Genomic DNA, 16036 nt, shown 5'->3' on the forward strand with positions numbered 1-16036 from the left:
GTCTTGATTAATTTCCTGTCTTAATTTCCTAAATTTGTTAATTTCCATTGCAGTGCCACACAGGAACACTGGAGACCTCAAGAAGCCGTTTGCATCGACACGTAACTGCAGATAACCAAGTGTTAGATACCCAGCTCTAAGCTGGTCACTGTGTGGTACTTTTAGCCCGTGGCTGAATCATTTTCTGGGGATTCCTGTTAGATCTCCTTCTGAAACAGACAAAAATACAGCATTAGGAGCTGTGCTGGCTTCGGATTTATCTTCCTGTCCCTCTGTTAATTTTTTCTCTCTTTTCCTTACACTTTTGTTTTACAATTATTGTTATTTCTTTTTAACTTTTAAACTGTTTCTATCTCAACACATGAGTTTCTTTCTGACTTTTACCCTTACAATTCCTTCCCGTCCCACTGCAGGGCAGGGAGGGAGGGAGGAGCTGTGTGGGGTAAAACCCCCCCGTGAGCTTAGACATCTAATTTACAGATATCTCAGTTAAGGCAAAATAACATTCTGCAATCAGCATTCTATTATAGTCTTAGGAGAGCATCTAGTTGCATTAGCAAAATTAAATAAGTGGTTCACATCTGCATTATCTGCATCATTAGTATTAATTTATAAAAATAGCTAAATATAAAATAATTTAACTTATGTATTAATCAAGTATATATTTAATAGCTAGGGCATTTCCCCTTCAGTACACTTGTCACTGGGTCACACGAATAGTCAGGTTGGGAGGGAGCTCGGGAGATAATCTGGTCCAGTCCCCGGCTGGAGCAGGGCTAACTTCAAAATGATGAGATGATGGTCAGGGCCTTGTCAGTCAGGTTCTGCACGTCTCCAAGGATGGATGTTCCACAGCCTTTCTGAGCAACCTGTGCCTGTTCTGCTTCCAGTTTCAATTCACTTTCATAAAGAAATTTTTTTTTCTTATGTCCAACAAGAATTTCTCGTGCTGTAAGTTGTTTCTGTTGCCTCACATTGTCTTCACGTGTACCTCTAATAAAAGTCTTTTCTTAACCCTCATCCAGGTAGTTGAAGACAGCAATGAGACCACCCTTCTGCACTGGCCATGCTGGTACAGAGGATTAGTCCGTTGCAGGTAGAAACGTGTCTTTGTTGAGCATAACAAGATTCATTGATCCTTAAATGCAGCTTGTCAGGACCCCACTGAATGGGGCCACCCCACCCCTCAAAGTATCAACCATTGCTCCCAAGTCAGTGTCATCTGCCAACAGACTGAGGTTGCATTTCATCCCATTGCCCAAGCTTTTAATAAAAATGTTAAATAATATTCGCAGCAGTAGCTGCACTGGGGAATGCCGCAAGTAGCCGGCTTTCAATCTGACAGTGTAGCATCATTCTTCTTCAAGTCTGATGGTCCAGTCCCTTTCCCACCCACCTTCTAAGTTCAGCTCTCTCCCCCTTGGCTCTAGGGACGCTACAAGCCCGTGTACAAGTCTTTGCCAAGGACAGGAAAGATGGTGTTCTCTGCTCTCCCTTCTTCCACAAAATGGAGGGAAAGGAGGTTGGTTAGGCAGAGCTTGCCCTGGTGAATTCATGATGGCTATTCTCAATCACCATTTTGTCCTTCATGTGTCTTGAAACTAAATTAATTTCCATAACCTTAAAGAATACGCTGCATAGCCTTCCCAGGGAGTGAGGGTACATGCTACCTCAGTCTCCAAGTATATAAGATACAATTACTTATTTATAAAAAAAAGATATTGATTTTACACCCCCCCAAATAATACATTTTTATACAGAATAACCTCTTTACAGCTGTTTGAAAAATCTTTACTATTACATGATTTCTGTACACACTTATATACATTTTTCCTGCTTTATATATGTACAGAATAACAGAAAACAAACTTTAACAATTGATAAGTTTACAAGATAATCTTTTTAAAAAAGCAATACATCTTTCTTCCTTTAATTTTCATGACAAAAGCTTCCGTGTGGTCAAAGATTCAAAAAGTCATCCAAAATTTTCAAAGATGATTCATACAGGATTCTGAAAAGGCATAAAACAATGCATAACAGGATTAGATATGCCAAATGCTAAATCAATCCTCGACTATTTGATTCCCAGAATATAGCTACCCCATGATTTCTGTGACAAGTTACTCCCTATTAGTTTAAGTATTAAATATGCCTTTACAAATTATGTTTAAAATAGCCGGGGTTTTTTTTTTTCTTTCAACTTTTCCATTTTTCTGGCATTCAGCTCTAGCTATAGCGTGATCTACAGCAAGACAGTTTAAATTACTGTGTCAATTCAGGCACATTTTCTAATATTTCATCATCTATTTAAAGAACCCACTCGTTTTCTTCACAGCATTTTTACTCTTTTTTTTCCAAACATAAATAGTCAAATCCTTTACCGCAAATTCATACTAAGGCCATTTTCATTTATTTCCTTCCTTTCTCCCTCATTCTTCAGTCTTCACCACTTTTCTCCCCCCGCTCTGGCATTGTTTTTTTTACAAGCCTGAGCTTTCCGGCTTGTCCTTCGCAGCAGCCTGCGTCAGCTGCACGTACACCCACTTCAGCCCCTTTCTGCCTCTCTCTTGTCTCACATCACTCCAGAAACAGTCTCAGAGCTCAGCTCTGAACTTTCCGTTTGGCAGGCCCTTTTTATTTTCTTGCGTTCCCTGACACAGTCACTCATGTAGCCTTTGTAGTTGCATTGTCACGCAACTTCTTTTAACACTGCTGTAAAATATCCTCAAAACACAAAAATGGGCACTTTGATCTCCTGCCAAAATATTATTTTACTGTTAACCACCATAAACTTCATCCTTCATGTTACTTTTGTAAGATTCTGTCACTCGTATTTCTCAAGCATTTTTTTCTCTATATTTTTATTATTGTAGTCCCAGACTGCTGCCCCCAATAAGCAAGGTCAGTCGTTAATCATGACGAATTAGAGCTTTCACCATGAGACACCAAGACCTGACATACAAGAGGCAGCTCTGGATCTCCCCAGCAGCGCATTGGGTGTTAGGGCTCCCCGAACTCAGGCCGCCACCGCTCTGTCTCATGCTCCTCTCTATAATGCCGTATCCTTTAAGCCATGATGGAATCCCACTGTCAAAGTTATTATTACAGTGTACTATAAAATCAGTATAATTACTTGAGAACTGTGGTTTTAGGCACAGTGCTACATTGTATAAATTTTATTCCGTTAGCATTTAAGGCTAATAAAACAATGGATGTGCAATGTGGGACCACGCACCTGCCGCCCATTGGGCAGGAAGGCGCCGTTCAGAACAACTGTACGCCTCCCCAGAGACATCTCAGTCAGCTTTACCCGGGACCTTTCTTGTCAACTTGTAGATAAGTGGCAGACAAATCATACACAAAGTCCTATCCCAAAACAATTCAAGAACCATTATTTACAGATTCAACGAGAGCGCAGTGAAGAGTTTGGGAAGCTAGCTAAATGATAATACTCAAGAAATATCTTTCACTAGCTAAATTTAAATTCTAACACCCCTATATCAAAATGCTAATTAAAGTGAATACAAAATATTAAGTAAGAGGTATTATTCCATAGCACATTTCATCTTATAGAACATGGAACATTTTTGTCTAGCCTCCAAATCACTGCATTGACAGCTTTATCCATGTTTTTTTGCCAGGCGTAAATATTTGCGTTTTATAAACTAAACAAATGTGTGTGCCATTACTCTTGAGGAAATTCTCTCAATATACAATATGTTGCCCAGAATTTTTAAGTGCACTGAACAGCATTTTAAAAATAATAGACCCACAGGGCCACCTTAAACTGCTCACTCAGCTGAAGAGGGAAGAGTAAATTACAATGAAAACTTTTGCTTCTGAATTAAGTGCAGCAATTCCTTGTTTAAGGGCAGCACTTTAATTACTACACCAGACAGCATTTTTACTTGTTTCTTTCTTTGCTAATATGTAGCAGATAACTTCTAAGTCTAAATTTAAGATGCTGGCACAGAATGCCAAGTCTCTTAGGAAATTAAAGAATGTCACTATTTCCTGGTATACCTGGGTATTAAATAAAATAATCCCTCAAGGAGTTATGATGAGTAATGCATCCAGAAGCAAAAAGTAATACTACTATTAAGTATGAGTTAAGAAACGAGGAATATATTTTAGAATGCATCAGTGCAGCACTGTGTGTTACAAGACTGTGCTCAGAGTAATGATCAGAGATCTAGCTTGCTGCATACCATAACTAAAATTTTGGAGTTTGGCAAGTGGAGTAGGATGATAAAATCATTTACAAACAACAGAGCACATTTCAGACTGTATATAACCACATTTTAGTTATACATTTGCACACGAGTAGTAGTATAGTACTAGTCCTATGCTAGAGCATGACAAAGGGCATGTCGGAAGACACTAGGGGCCCAGCCCAGTCCAACGTTCTGTCTGTCTGAGAAAGTGCAAACACGCTGTAAATTAGTGAAGCAAAACCTGGTCATTAAAGAACTTCCCCCTAACCTTTTTTCAGAATAAATTCTTTTAGCCTTCAGGAGAGAGAAAAAAAACCCAACACACCTGTACAAATATGAATCCTCTCCAATTCTGCAAAGCCCTGTGACAGCATCTAAATTTTGTTATCATATTGCAGTTCTGATTCTTGTGAAAAATACTTCCGTTCATGATGTTTGTACTCCTAATCTTTTAATTTTATCTGCAACTGTCCCTTGGGTTTGTGTTATACAAAGGCAGCCATTCATATATCATGAAATTAAAACGCTGTGTAACATCTTACGCTCTCCATCCATCCCAGCTTCTAGGTTGATTTGTCCCAGTTCCCTGGGCAGAGATGATCACATAGATTCATAAACAATTACCTGTGTTCTTACAGAAATTTATAGTCAGTAGTGCACTCAAGTGGCAGTAATTGCACATTTTAATAGGCCTATTTATTTAATCGTGTTAAGATTTGCTTTAATTTCTCAGCCTTTTCTACTGTCTTGATTAAAACATGTGCACAACTGGATCGTGATACTCTGCTGCTCACCTTTCTTTTACAGATCATTATTATTTTTAAAAATATTCTACTAGAGTACTTGGCAGCCCAACGTTAAATGATTTCATGGCAAATAAAAAAAATTGGGTTTTGTTTATTTTTATTTGATTTTGTTTCTAAGCTAGGTGCCAACCAAAAGAAATTTGTCACAGCTGAGCAACTAATTAAAAATATCCACCCAGGAAGCAGAGTCACTCTGAGTTTTAGAAGTCCAATTATGTAGTGATTTTTTTTTTTAATAAGATATTTTTTGGTTCTTTATCAATTTTATGTGACATGAGCACAATGTCCTCTGTGGAAACCACTCAAAGTCTTGACAGCAAAATTTCTGTTTTCTATTTTCTTATGTCAGACAGGAAATGGGAGTGAAGGCTTTGATATTTTTTTTCCCTTTTGCTTTTTAAATAAATCTCTTATTTGACAGTACTTAACTGAAATGGCTCCTATGTCTTTCTGGTCTAGTTCTTAAGTTTATATATCTCTCTAAAGAGAGTTATGTAATACCCTTTTGGCTCTGATATAACAACAGATTTAAATGAATGAGTGCATATTCTGTTAGCAACAACACAGCTACTCTATCATATTGTCCTGAATATCAGGCTTTTCTTTTTCCTGGAAAAATCCAATTTACCTTCTGCGCTTCTGAGCCAAGTGGATATTTAGTGTACAGCCCTCAAAGTCCTACCACTGCCAGAACACTTCGTGTAGCTGTTGGGCTTCTTGACACAAGTGGAAACTCTAAGAATTTGAAGGAGGGAAGGAATACAGCTCATGTGGCCTCCTTGATAAAGTCTTATTTTTCACAGTGGCATGTCATAACTTTAGTATTGGCTTTAAATCAGTGACACCAATTCAGTCACAGCACGGCCACCAAAGGTCTGTGTCTAGTCATTACAACGCCAGAGAACAACACACCTCAGGCTAGTGATCCACCAGAAGAGCGTGCTGCGGAAGTGTCCTTAGGTCTGAGGGGCCAGGCAATGACCTCAAATGAAGCAGGGTATTTTTTTGTGCTTCGTTTTTTTAATTTAAAAATCTTTCTATTCTACATCCATTGTTTGACTGAATAGTAAGGATCAGTTTGAGGAATTAAAGACTGCAAGGGCCTCTGCATGTTCAGGCCACTGTGGTGCATTAATAACTTTCTCAGTACTTTTGGATGAATGTCCATAACCATCGTTTGTTTTCTTCATATTCTATGTTTGTGCTTTTTAATGTCTACTTTGCATGTTTTCTAATTTCATGGTGAGTTCAATAACTAGGCAGAAATCAAATGTTACCAAATTTTTAGACTTAAGCAAGTTTGAAACACTTAAGGCTAAAGCATTTACCGTGATTGTCTATCTTAGGCAGGTCTGAAATAAATGATTGCAAATACAGTGTAACCAATCACTTCCAAGAAACTTATGCCCCAAAAATCTGAAAGTCAACCAAATACGACACTGAAATTGCAAAGAAAAGCAAAATAAAGTCGCCTGTGGAAAGGTCTTAAAGCTATTGTCATATTCAGTTAAATTTTTACCATCTGCATAGCTATGGATTCATATGTCTAATACCAAAATATGGGAGAATAATGCTTTGTTCTACATCTGCTGCTAACGGAACTGAATTTCAGAACTGAATCCTGCAATATTCAGGATCAAGTCCTAACACATTCAAATTAAATGCAAAAACCTAAGCTATAAAGATCGCAATCACAGCAAGCGTACGGGCAGGAAATCTAATACTACCCTGGGCTCAATACCTCATCATTCTTTTACCCACTATTTTAAACCTTGCAATCTTTCAGAGCGCTCTAACCGTATTATGCAAGTACAAAACGCAGCGAATTATTGCAGAGAGGGTACAGGAGAGGTTAGTGTTCATTTTCCACAGCACACTTACCTTTCAGTGCTGCTAGATTCTCCTGCAGCAGCATCCTTGCATGTTAGCAGGGACCTCTGAATGGCAGGTGCAATATCCTTTAGAAGTGAAGTTTTGTGCTTACCTATTTGAAATAAGATTATGTTGAAGAGTTGGAAGAAAATAATGATTTATCAAAAAAAAAAAAAAGCCCTGCATATTTTAAATTTTTTTTTAACATAAAAGATTGTTTAATGAAAGATCAGATATTAAATTCAATTTTCACTGTTCTGGATTAATTACTGTGTGTTTCAGCCAATCATAATATAGGGATGGACCCTACGAGTTAGCACAGTTGTCTTTTTAAATTCATTACACAAAGATTGAAAGTCCAAAGCTTAACAATGTGATTTACAAGTGATATAACCTTAAATCCTGTAGAAAAATGGTAACTTAACAGGATAAGGAAAAGTACCCATTGAACTGTATAAGAGCTCCTTTCAAAATGTAGCACAAAAGAAAAAAAAAAATAGACAAAAATGGTTTGACTGACCTTTAATTATAATCACAATGCAGACACTAGCTGTTAGACTAAAAATCCCTTCAATTTCTTCAGAGAGAATGCATTCCATTAATTCATTTAAAAATGACCTAAGGAAAAAATAAAGCAAAGATACATTGTAAATCATGTTTCTTTCAAAATAGAACTGAAGACAACAAGTTTATGATTATGCTACCCTGCTACCTCAGCTTCTGAGATACCACGCAGGACAAAGCAGTGGTTATTGGGTAACTGAAGACTACGTGCTGCTTCTGGAACTGAGAATATCTGAGTTTGCAGAACGGTAAATTGCTTAGGAAGAAAATTAAAAAGTTTGTACACAGAATACGTAGCGGTTAAGAGAAATGAAGCGCTCGTGTAATTTGTGTTGAAGTTTCTAACTTCAATTTCTACTGAAGTTTAAAAGAACATCTTATGTGACTCCAATGGTTTGTTAGTAACTACTCATGCCCTTAAAACTATTACTACTTGCAGACTGATTAGAAACTGGAGTTTAATTAACACTTTGGTCTAAAATATTTATCTCATAAAAATTGAAATAGATGGGTTTCCAACTACAAAACAGTGAAGAACATTTATAACTAAATATAGCCCCAAAACACTTCCAAACTGCATTTTAGATATTCAAGTATGGACAGACCAACAGAATCAAAACAACTGTTCATTTTAAAGTCTGAGATAAATACTAACTCTATAAGTATCTTAAGAGACTCACTTTTAGCAAGCAATGATAGTATTACCAGCAAACGTTAGAGGTGTTCTGGGACATACATTAAGAAAAAAGAAGCAAGGGAGTCAAGGAAGATGTCTACCAACGAAACTAAACTGCAATATGGAATAAGGCAATGTTACGGAATGAAACCACTAATTGGTCATTATAGTGTTTACGGTAAAAATAACAAATTTAACTCAGAAGCAATTCACAAAACCAGAGAAAAGTAAAAGAACAACAGGGATAAAGCAGAAGCCGGACAAGATTTGTAATCCTTATACTCCTCAAGGCACAAACCTAAATGCTCTGTGACGAACTAAAGGGGAAACTGAGAGCAGTAGACATTTCAATAACTTTCCCTAAAATATTTCAAAATACCTTTGGCGATATTATTATCTGTTACCAAAACTGAGCATCGTAAATACCCAGTTCCGACTTTAATTGTTCTTTTGGCTTTTATTGTGCTAAGGTATGAAAATGAAAGATGCAATTAAGAAAAGAACCAACCTCCACTAGTGATTCAGTAAGTAAGCCTCGTAGAAGCTCAAATATTGCTTCAAAGAGAACAACAAAACCTCTTTAGGTTCTGAAATACATGTTATGAAGTCACTCCTGCATTGCATTGATTTTAGTATATCATTGGGGATTAATTTGACCAAGTATCGATTCCATTTCATATTGCTTTTAAATTTTTAACTGATAGTATTCCAATCAGAGTCTTGACTTTATTGTTATCACTGTTAAGATCAGTAGGCACAATCTTTAGTTCCATAAAGGAAGACTGTAGTTTTATTGCCCTGTAATAAGGCTCCCTGCAGACCCAATGCAGGTGTCTTTCCCCACCTCCCTCTCAAGAAGGGTCCCATGAGCCTGCAGGCAGAGATAAAATAGAATGGAACAATTCGCTATTTACAAATACATGGAAGTTAAAGAGATAAGTAATTGGTTCCTGTACAGATCATTCCCTACTAAAGGAAAGGATACTCACACCATTGGTCAGATATTGCCAAGTCACTCAGTACTATCACTGCTACATGGACTGAAATTCAGTGCTAGAGAATGACTAATTAGTAACTGAAAACATAATAGACGCTACAGAACCTGGTGCAAGATGACTGTGTGTTCACTGAACAGATTCTGCAGTGTCAAAAGCTCTGACATTCATGTTGGTGTGGAAAGATGTTAATTCCTGAGATATTGAATGATTTACTATTGGACTCCAATTATGACCTATCAATACAGATTAATAAAAGAAAACAGTGTTAACAGTCTAGATGCACCAGTGGAACCAGATATAAATTATCTCCTGACTTAAATCTTCTTCGCACCAAAAGACAAATACTAGATATATGTTTATCAAAGTACTCATAGAAACAATGTGGTCCAAACTAGCAGCTTTCTCCATCAAGAATAGACAAGATTCTCCTTGACCGCTATAAGGAAAAGTTTCAGAGGAATAAATTGAATTTCTGCATCTCTTTTCAGTAGAGGTGTGTAAAATAATTGTGTTTCCCTAAAATAGAGTACCTTGATGGACAGCTGCTGCCTCACAGAAGAACAAGATTTGGATTAGGAAACCTATTGCTGGACTCTCTGAAGTCCTTTGTTTGGCAAGTTCAACTAGAACTAGAGATGGATTGAGAAGTGAAAAATCTCATGACAGCAGAGACAGGAATATGCCTGTCAGATGAGGAAGTTAAGAATAGGAGTTAGTTGTCATAAGTCATGGAGAATGATAAGACTTCCAAGGACTTCACATTAACCCCTTGATCATGCAGAATAACGCTGGTGTGTATAGTCACATTTATATAGTAAATAAAAATTGAATAGGAGCAAACTAAGCACTGAACGATAACAAAATTAACTTGTGACAATTTTAGAAGATATCCAGGGTACCCACTAAACATAGCAAATAAAAAAAATGGTTTATGTCTTACAAAAATTAGGTAACCCTACTTTTGGGGGCTTTTAAGACTCAGATACTTTAAAACTATTTTAAATTTTGTGATTTTAATACAGCTATAGTACATTTGTCACCTCATTGCAATTAAAGGATTAATGCTATTTCTGGTAAATATTTTACATAATCTAAATACCTCTATATTGAGGGGACTAATATTTATAACTATCTTATGAAAGACACAAGCCAAGATGTATGATTAAAGAATTCATTTCAATTAACAGTTTTGTAAATAAGAAGCACTCTTAGAAGCAGTTAAAAAATGGAACCAACCCCCCCCAGTCAACACCTACAAGCAACATGTCAAGAGAAAGGGATTTTGAAGTAGCACAGGTAAATTTAATAAGCATCTAGTTCCTCAAAACTTATTTGAATTTAGAAATTAAAACTTTATTGATGACATATAAGCTCTTCTATAGTAGCAACAACCTTGGAAAAATAAATGTAGAAACATTTACCTGACAACATTAACTGACTTCATAATTATGGCCATTAAACTGCTTGAAAGAGGAGGAAGGTCTGAAACCGTCTTTGGTATCGTTAAGTCTTTTTCACTGGAAGCCTAAAAAAAGAAAAAAGTCAACAACTGCTGGAGATCAAGAAGTGCATGTATACAGAAAACATCAAAGCAAATCTGTATTTCAATAATTACACTAACCAAGATCTATTCTTAAATAATTAGAAGAAACATTCCTGTGTGTTCTTTGAATAGCCTTAATCCAATTGTGTGTGTCCAAATAAACAAAACAAATTTAAATTAGAAAGGCTAAAACTAAACCAAATAAACAGTATTTGTACCAAGGCATATATTCTCCACAGTTCTGAACAGAAGTTTCATTTAACTACATTGTTGGCCACTATTTATAAAGGCACAGCCTACTAAACTCAAATGAGTATCCTCTGTGTCTCCATGTTTAATGTGCAGCCATAATTTCTAAAAATAACTTAAGTGACAGCAATTCCCGATTCGGTGTCTCAGCTTTTTTTGGTACGAAGTTCTGGGGCCCCTCTGTCCAAGAGGGACATTGAAGCGCTGGAGCGTGTCCAGAGGAGAGCTACCAGGCTGGTGAGGGGTCTGGAGACCAGGTCATATGAGCAGAGGCTGAGGGAGCTGGGCATGTTTAGCTTGGGGAAGAGGAGGCTGAGGGGAGACCTCATTGCCCTCTACAACTCCCTGAAAGGAGGTTGGAGAGAGGTGGGTGTTGGCCTCTTCTCCCAGGTGCAGAATGACAGGACCAGAGGAAATGGTCTGAGGTTGCAGCAGGGGAGGTTTAGATTAGATATTAGGAAGAATTCCTTTACTGGAAGAGTGGTCAGGCACTGGAACAGCCTGCCCAGGGAGGTGGCTGAGTCACCATCCCTAGAGGTATTTAAGCAACGCCTACATTTGACACTTCAGGGCATGCTCTAGTGGCAGAGATTGTAAGTTGTTTGGTTGGACTCGATGATCTCAAAGGTCCTTTCCAACCATGAAGATTCTACGATTCTGGCAAGTATTTAGTTAGAACTGAATTTTGATTTACTAGTACAATAACCTGGGGGCAGGGAAAACCCCAGCTCAGATGACTCACTGCAATGAACGTTCATAGTACGTGAATATGAATTTGCAGTATCATTCAAGACTATAAACTTTTATTCTGCTGCATGAATAAAGAGCATGTTCTCATCCCACAGCTGATACATTCATATTTGCAGGTAAAGCTCTGGTATTGTTTCAGTTCCTTCTGTAATGCTGAATCTTAGAAGCAGCTCTGTTGTACCCTGTACTTTCTGGCAATCTTTTATTGCTCTGTTTCTGACTTATCTAGCAACCAGAGTAAGAGCCTCTTCTAGAGAACCTCTGCTCTTCCTTGTTAGTTCTCAAAGCTTCCTATCTTACTAGCCATATTTTCTCCTAACACTACATGCATTAGTAACATACATTGGGAGTGTTACCCTTCTCCTTCAAGGACAGTAATGGTTCCTTGAACTTTTAGTACATACGATAACCTCTGTCTATATATTTTTTTCAGTATTAGAGCTTCTTTCTTTATATTACAGAGAAACTCAGATGAGATATTTGGAAATCCTCTAGACAAAACCACTGAGGAACAAAAACCAGATATGGTATGAGAAATGGATCTGTATTGAAGCAGAGAATGCAGAAGTGACCAGTGCCAAGCAAGACATCAGCCTGCTTTGGAACAGGATTACAGAACCTTATGGGACAGTTCCAAGAATAGGGAACAGGAATCTTTCAGACATCAGTGGTTCACTAACGCTGGGTGCGACGAAGTGAGGTGCATTTAGAACAATCACTCTTCCTCCTCCTTTCCCTGAGCTTTTATAGCTGAACGCAACACCGTATGGTATGGAATATGCCTTTGGTCAGTTTGGGTCAATGGTCTCGGCTGTTGCCCACATGCTTACTTTTTTTTAGGGCAGGGGTGAAGGGAAGAGAGAAAGCCTTGACACTCTGAAAGCCCTGTTCAGCAACAGCCAAAATGAACTGCTGTGCCCTCAACTGTGTTTTAGCCACAATATGAAACCACAGCACAGTAGAGACCAATGGGAAGAAAGTTAACTCCTTCCCAGCCAGACCCAGTACAAATACACAGAGAGAACATCTCAAAAAACATGTGATTAATTTCTAACACTGCCTAATTTCTAAATTCTTCTGTGAGAGGCAGATAGTGAACTAGGTATCAGGACAACTCAGTTCTTACACTGCTGTATTTGTAAGTTATGGAAAATAAAATTTCCTGTTTGTTCCATGCCAACACACAAAGTCTTTATCTGCAGTACTAAGATCATCCTTTCTGAACACAACTGTATTGTTCCAACAAAACATTTACAAGGCAGTAGGTGTAAAAAAAGCGAGCATTAACTTTACCTTCTGTAGCACATAATTTATCTCTGCTACTATTGCAGCCAGGAGAGTAGAGAATACACCTTGGTGAACTGCCGGGCAATATGAATGCCAGCGCTGGACTGTACGTATGAATTCTCCAAGAGGGATTTCAATAGAGTGGATCAACTAAAACCAAAGAAAAACAGATCATTTTTTTCAGATTGCCTGAGTACAATTGAAATATTTCAGCAAACTTCTCTGTGAAGAAGTGCAGATCACACTTTGAAAGCTATTGAGGTATTCTAGTCACCTGGGATGGGAAAAAGAATCACTAACACGGTTGGGAAGCCTACTCATAAATTTGGGAAAAACATACAAACCAATGGCTGTAACAAAAAAGAACTGCAATGTTTTTCAGAAGTCCATAAAAGCAGACCATCACATTTTCCCGATCCACCCATCTCAGTACTATCTATACAAGAAGCTAACTTTTCTGTGAAGGTAGGAAGTTTTAAAGAACTTTAGGACATCATACATATTTTGAAGCTGGTATAATTCAGGCTGAAATAAATAAATACAAGAATGACAATTTCTCCTCCCTCCCAAGATTATAATATGTATGTAATCAAATCCTTTGCTCTGTAATGAGCAAGTTCGTTTAATTGCAGATAAGTTTAATAACCTATGAGTACTAGGGTAGTTCAGGATCATTGATAACAGGGTTAACATTGTTCTCCATTTTACTGTTTTTTCTGTCATGATGAAACCAACAACGGATTAAAAAAAACCCCATCAGTAACAAGGAAATTTAGAAAATTCAACTGAAAATTTAATCAGATGTCGACTCGAATAATAACCTCAAAATATCTAACACAGTTGCATAAAAAACATGCATACATCTACACATTAGGTAGCAATTTCAAGTGTAATGGGATACCTGAATCCCTTCTTCCTGCTGTTTCTTGAGTCTACGTGCCACGCATTCTAAAACTTTCTGGAAGACCGTCTGTACAGCATAGAGAAGATTTGCCACTTCATCTGTCTCAGTATTCTGAGTTAAAGAAGCTTCAGTAATTTCTTTTAGAGAATACAGTAATACTGGAGCACAAAAGCCACCTCTCTCTAGCAAAAGAGATAAACACCACCATATAAAAATTGTAATGAGATATTCTTCAGGTACAAGCTTAAAATGAAACTCAGTTATATACCATAAATAGCTATAGTTTACAAGTGTAGACGATATATTCAGATTCTGAGAATCCTCATCTGAAGTATTCATACAGTTCAATCAATATTTTAAGTATAAATCCAGCGTTCCTTCCAATTCTTGAAGTATAGGGATTAAAATTGTAGATTCTTCATGAACTGAGCTCTAATTTTGTCTGTACTGTAGATGTAACTTTCCAAATGTGAGCCAACTTTAAATAGTGCTATATTGTTTTTTCCTAAAGCATAATGATGTATATTTACCAATATACATATATCACTTTATATATATTAAAAACTGCTTTATGTATACATAAAAAACCTTATATAGTAATAACTGGAATCTAAGAGCAAGGAAGAGACATCAGTTATCAACAGTAATATGGTTCTGGGTTGGTTCTCTGTTCATTATCACTTTTCTGAAAAGCTGCTGCGACTTTTAACCATAGAATCATAGAAAAGTTTGGGTTGAAAGGGACCTTTAAAGGTCATCTAGTATTGTGAGTATATATATACACACACACATAAATACACATGTATATATATATACATATATACACACACATACACAAATATGTATATATACATATACAGATATACACACACACATACCCCATATTATTGGTACTAGCTAGCATAAGCTGTAAACACTATTTTTTGAGAAACAGACTCCAAAATGCTAAAAGCAATAGTTCTGTTAATATAAGAAGAGTCAGCTAAGTGTATATGGAGATGTTGATGTTAGTGCGAAATATCGTACCTGTTTGTATAACTGAAAGAGCCATATCTAAAAGCTGTGCTTGAAACGCGATATCGCCAAGGCCAACCATTATGACATCTTTACATACTGTCAGATAGGCCTAGAAAAGAGATGCAAAAGTATATGAGAAACAAAATTTATATAGAGTAACTGTTCAGTAAAACCTAAAAATAATAAAACTGCAAAATTTTAGCCAAGTTCCCCAGAAAGCTGGTGCATCTACTTGGAGTTACTCAGTTCTCAACCTTTGAAAAGCATAAGTTTCCAAACAGTTTTCCAAATGCTTCCATTGCCCTTTCCTCCAGTAAACACAGTTTCTCAAAAGGCAATAAATCCTCTCTCTTTTTGCTCAGGCTCAGATCAGAAGCATTGATACTTAACATTTACCAAGGCAGAATATGACATCTCTACCTATCTTGAATAGCAAACTTAAAAACAGAATACAAAAAGAGCTTTTCCCTACAAACACACACACACGTTACATACTAAGCAGATTATAATACTATGTACCAACAGAGTAGAGTAGAGAATTTTTAACCAGTCTATGTATGCGTGAGCTGGGTACTTCATGGAAACTGACTGCAACTAAAGTTAGTCCTAATCTTACCCTTGACCAAAATCTGAAAGGACTCATAGCTCAATGCTAAAATCCATCTTGGGTTAAGTAATATGCCATGGGAACGTAACAGAAAACAATTCAAAACTAGCTAAAAAATGCTCACATTATATAAACAAATGCTTTCTATGAAGGGCAAAAGAAGATAAGGGACAAGGGACACTGTCAGTGACAATGCCAGGGTTTGTGTCAAAGCGCCTATCAGCCTCACTCAACAAATCAGTGGCCCAGAGTGAACGGTCCCCCAGTGAATCCCTGCCCATAACAGCAAGTGCAAAACAGAGTAACAGACCAAGCAGAGAAGGAAGCATGAAATGGGAAAGAATGGGATACTTTCATGGGGAAAGTGATAGAGAAATGTAAGTGGAAAAACAAGAGGCATCCCAGTCCCCTCTGAAATGCAACAGCATTAAAGAAGCAACTGTAATTATGGTATATGATATGGATATTTTAAGACTAGGTTTGCTTTTAATGCCAGTGTTGCTACCAAATATACACTCCAAACAATTAAAAAGCACAATCAATACCTCA

At 37.2% G+C, this 16036-nt stretch overlaps 1 protein-coding gene across 1 annotated transcript in view; it reads right to left on the reverse strand.

Moving 5' to 3' along the window:
• Positions 1-758: 758 nt before the first annotated feature.
• NCAPG2 (non-SMC condensin II complex subunit G2) overlaps positions 759-16036 on the reverse strand; it is a 50183-nt gene continuing 34905 nt past the window's right edge. The window contains exons 22-28 of the mRNA XM_063323860.1: positions 14890-14989; positions 13861-14045; positions 12966-13109; positions 10552-10655; positions 7413-7510; positions 6902-7004; positions 759-2011 (exon numbers count right to left, since the gene is read on the reverse strand). Coding sequence (XP_063179930.1) covers positions 1960-2011; positions 6902-7004; positions 7413-7510; positions 10552-10655; positions 12966-13109; positions 13861-14045; positions 14890-14989 — 786 coding nt within the window. The 3' untranslated portion in view covers positions 759-1959. The remainder of the gene's footprint in view (positions 2012-6901; positions 7005-7412; positions 7511-10551; positions 10656-12965; positions 13110-13860; positions 14046-14889; positions 14990-16036) is intronic.

This window comes from Chroicocephalus ridibundus, chromosome 2 (genome assembly GCF_963924245.1).
Source record: "Chroicocephalus ridibundus chromosome 2, bChrRid1.1, whole genome shotgun sequence".
Classification (NCBI taxonomy): Eukaryota; Metazoa; Chordata; class Aves; order Charadriiformes; family Laridae; genus Chroicocephalus; species Chroicocephalus ridibundus.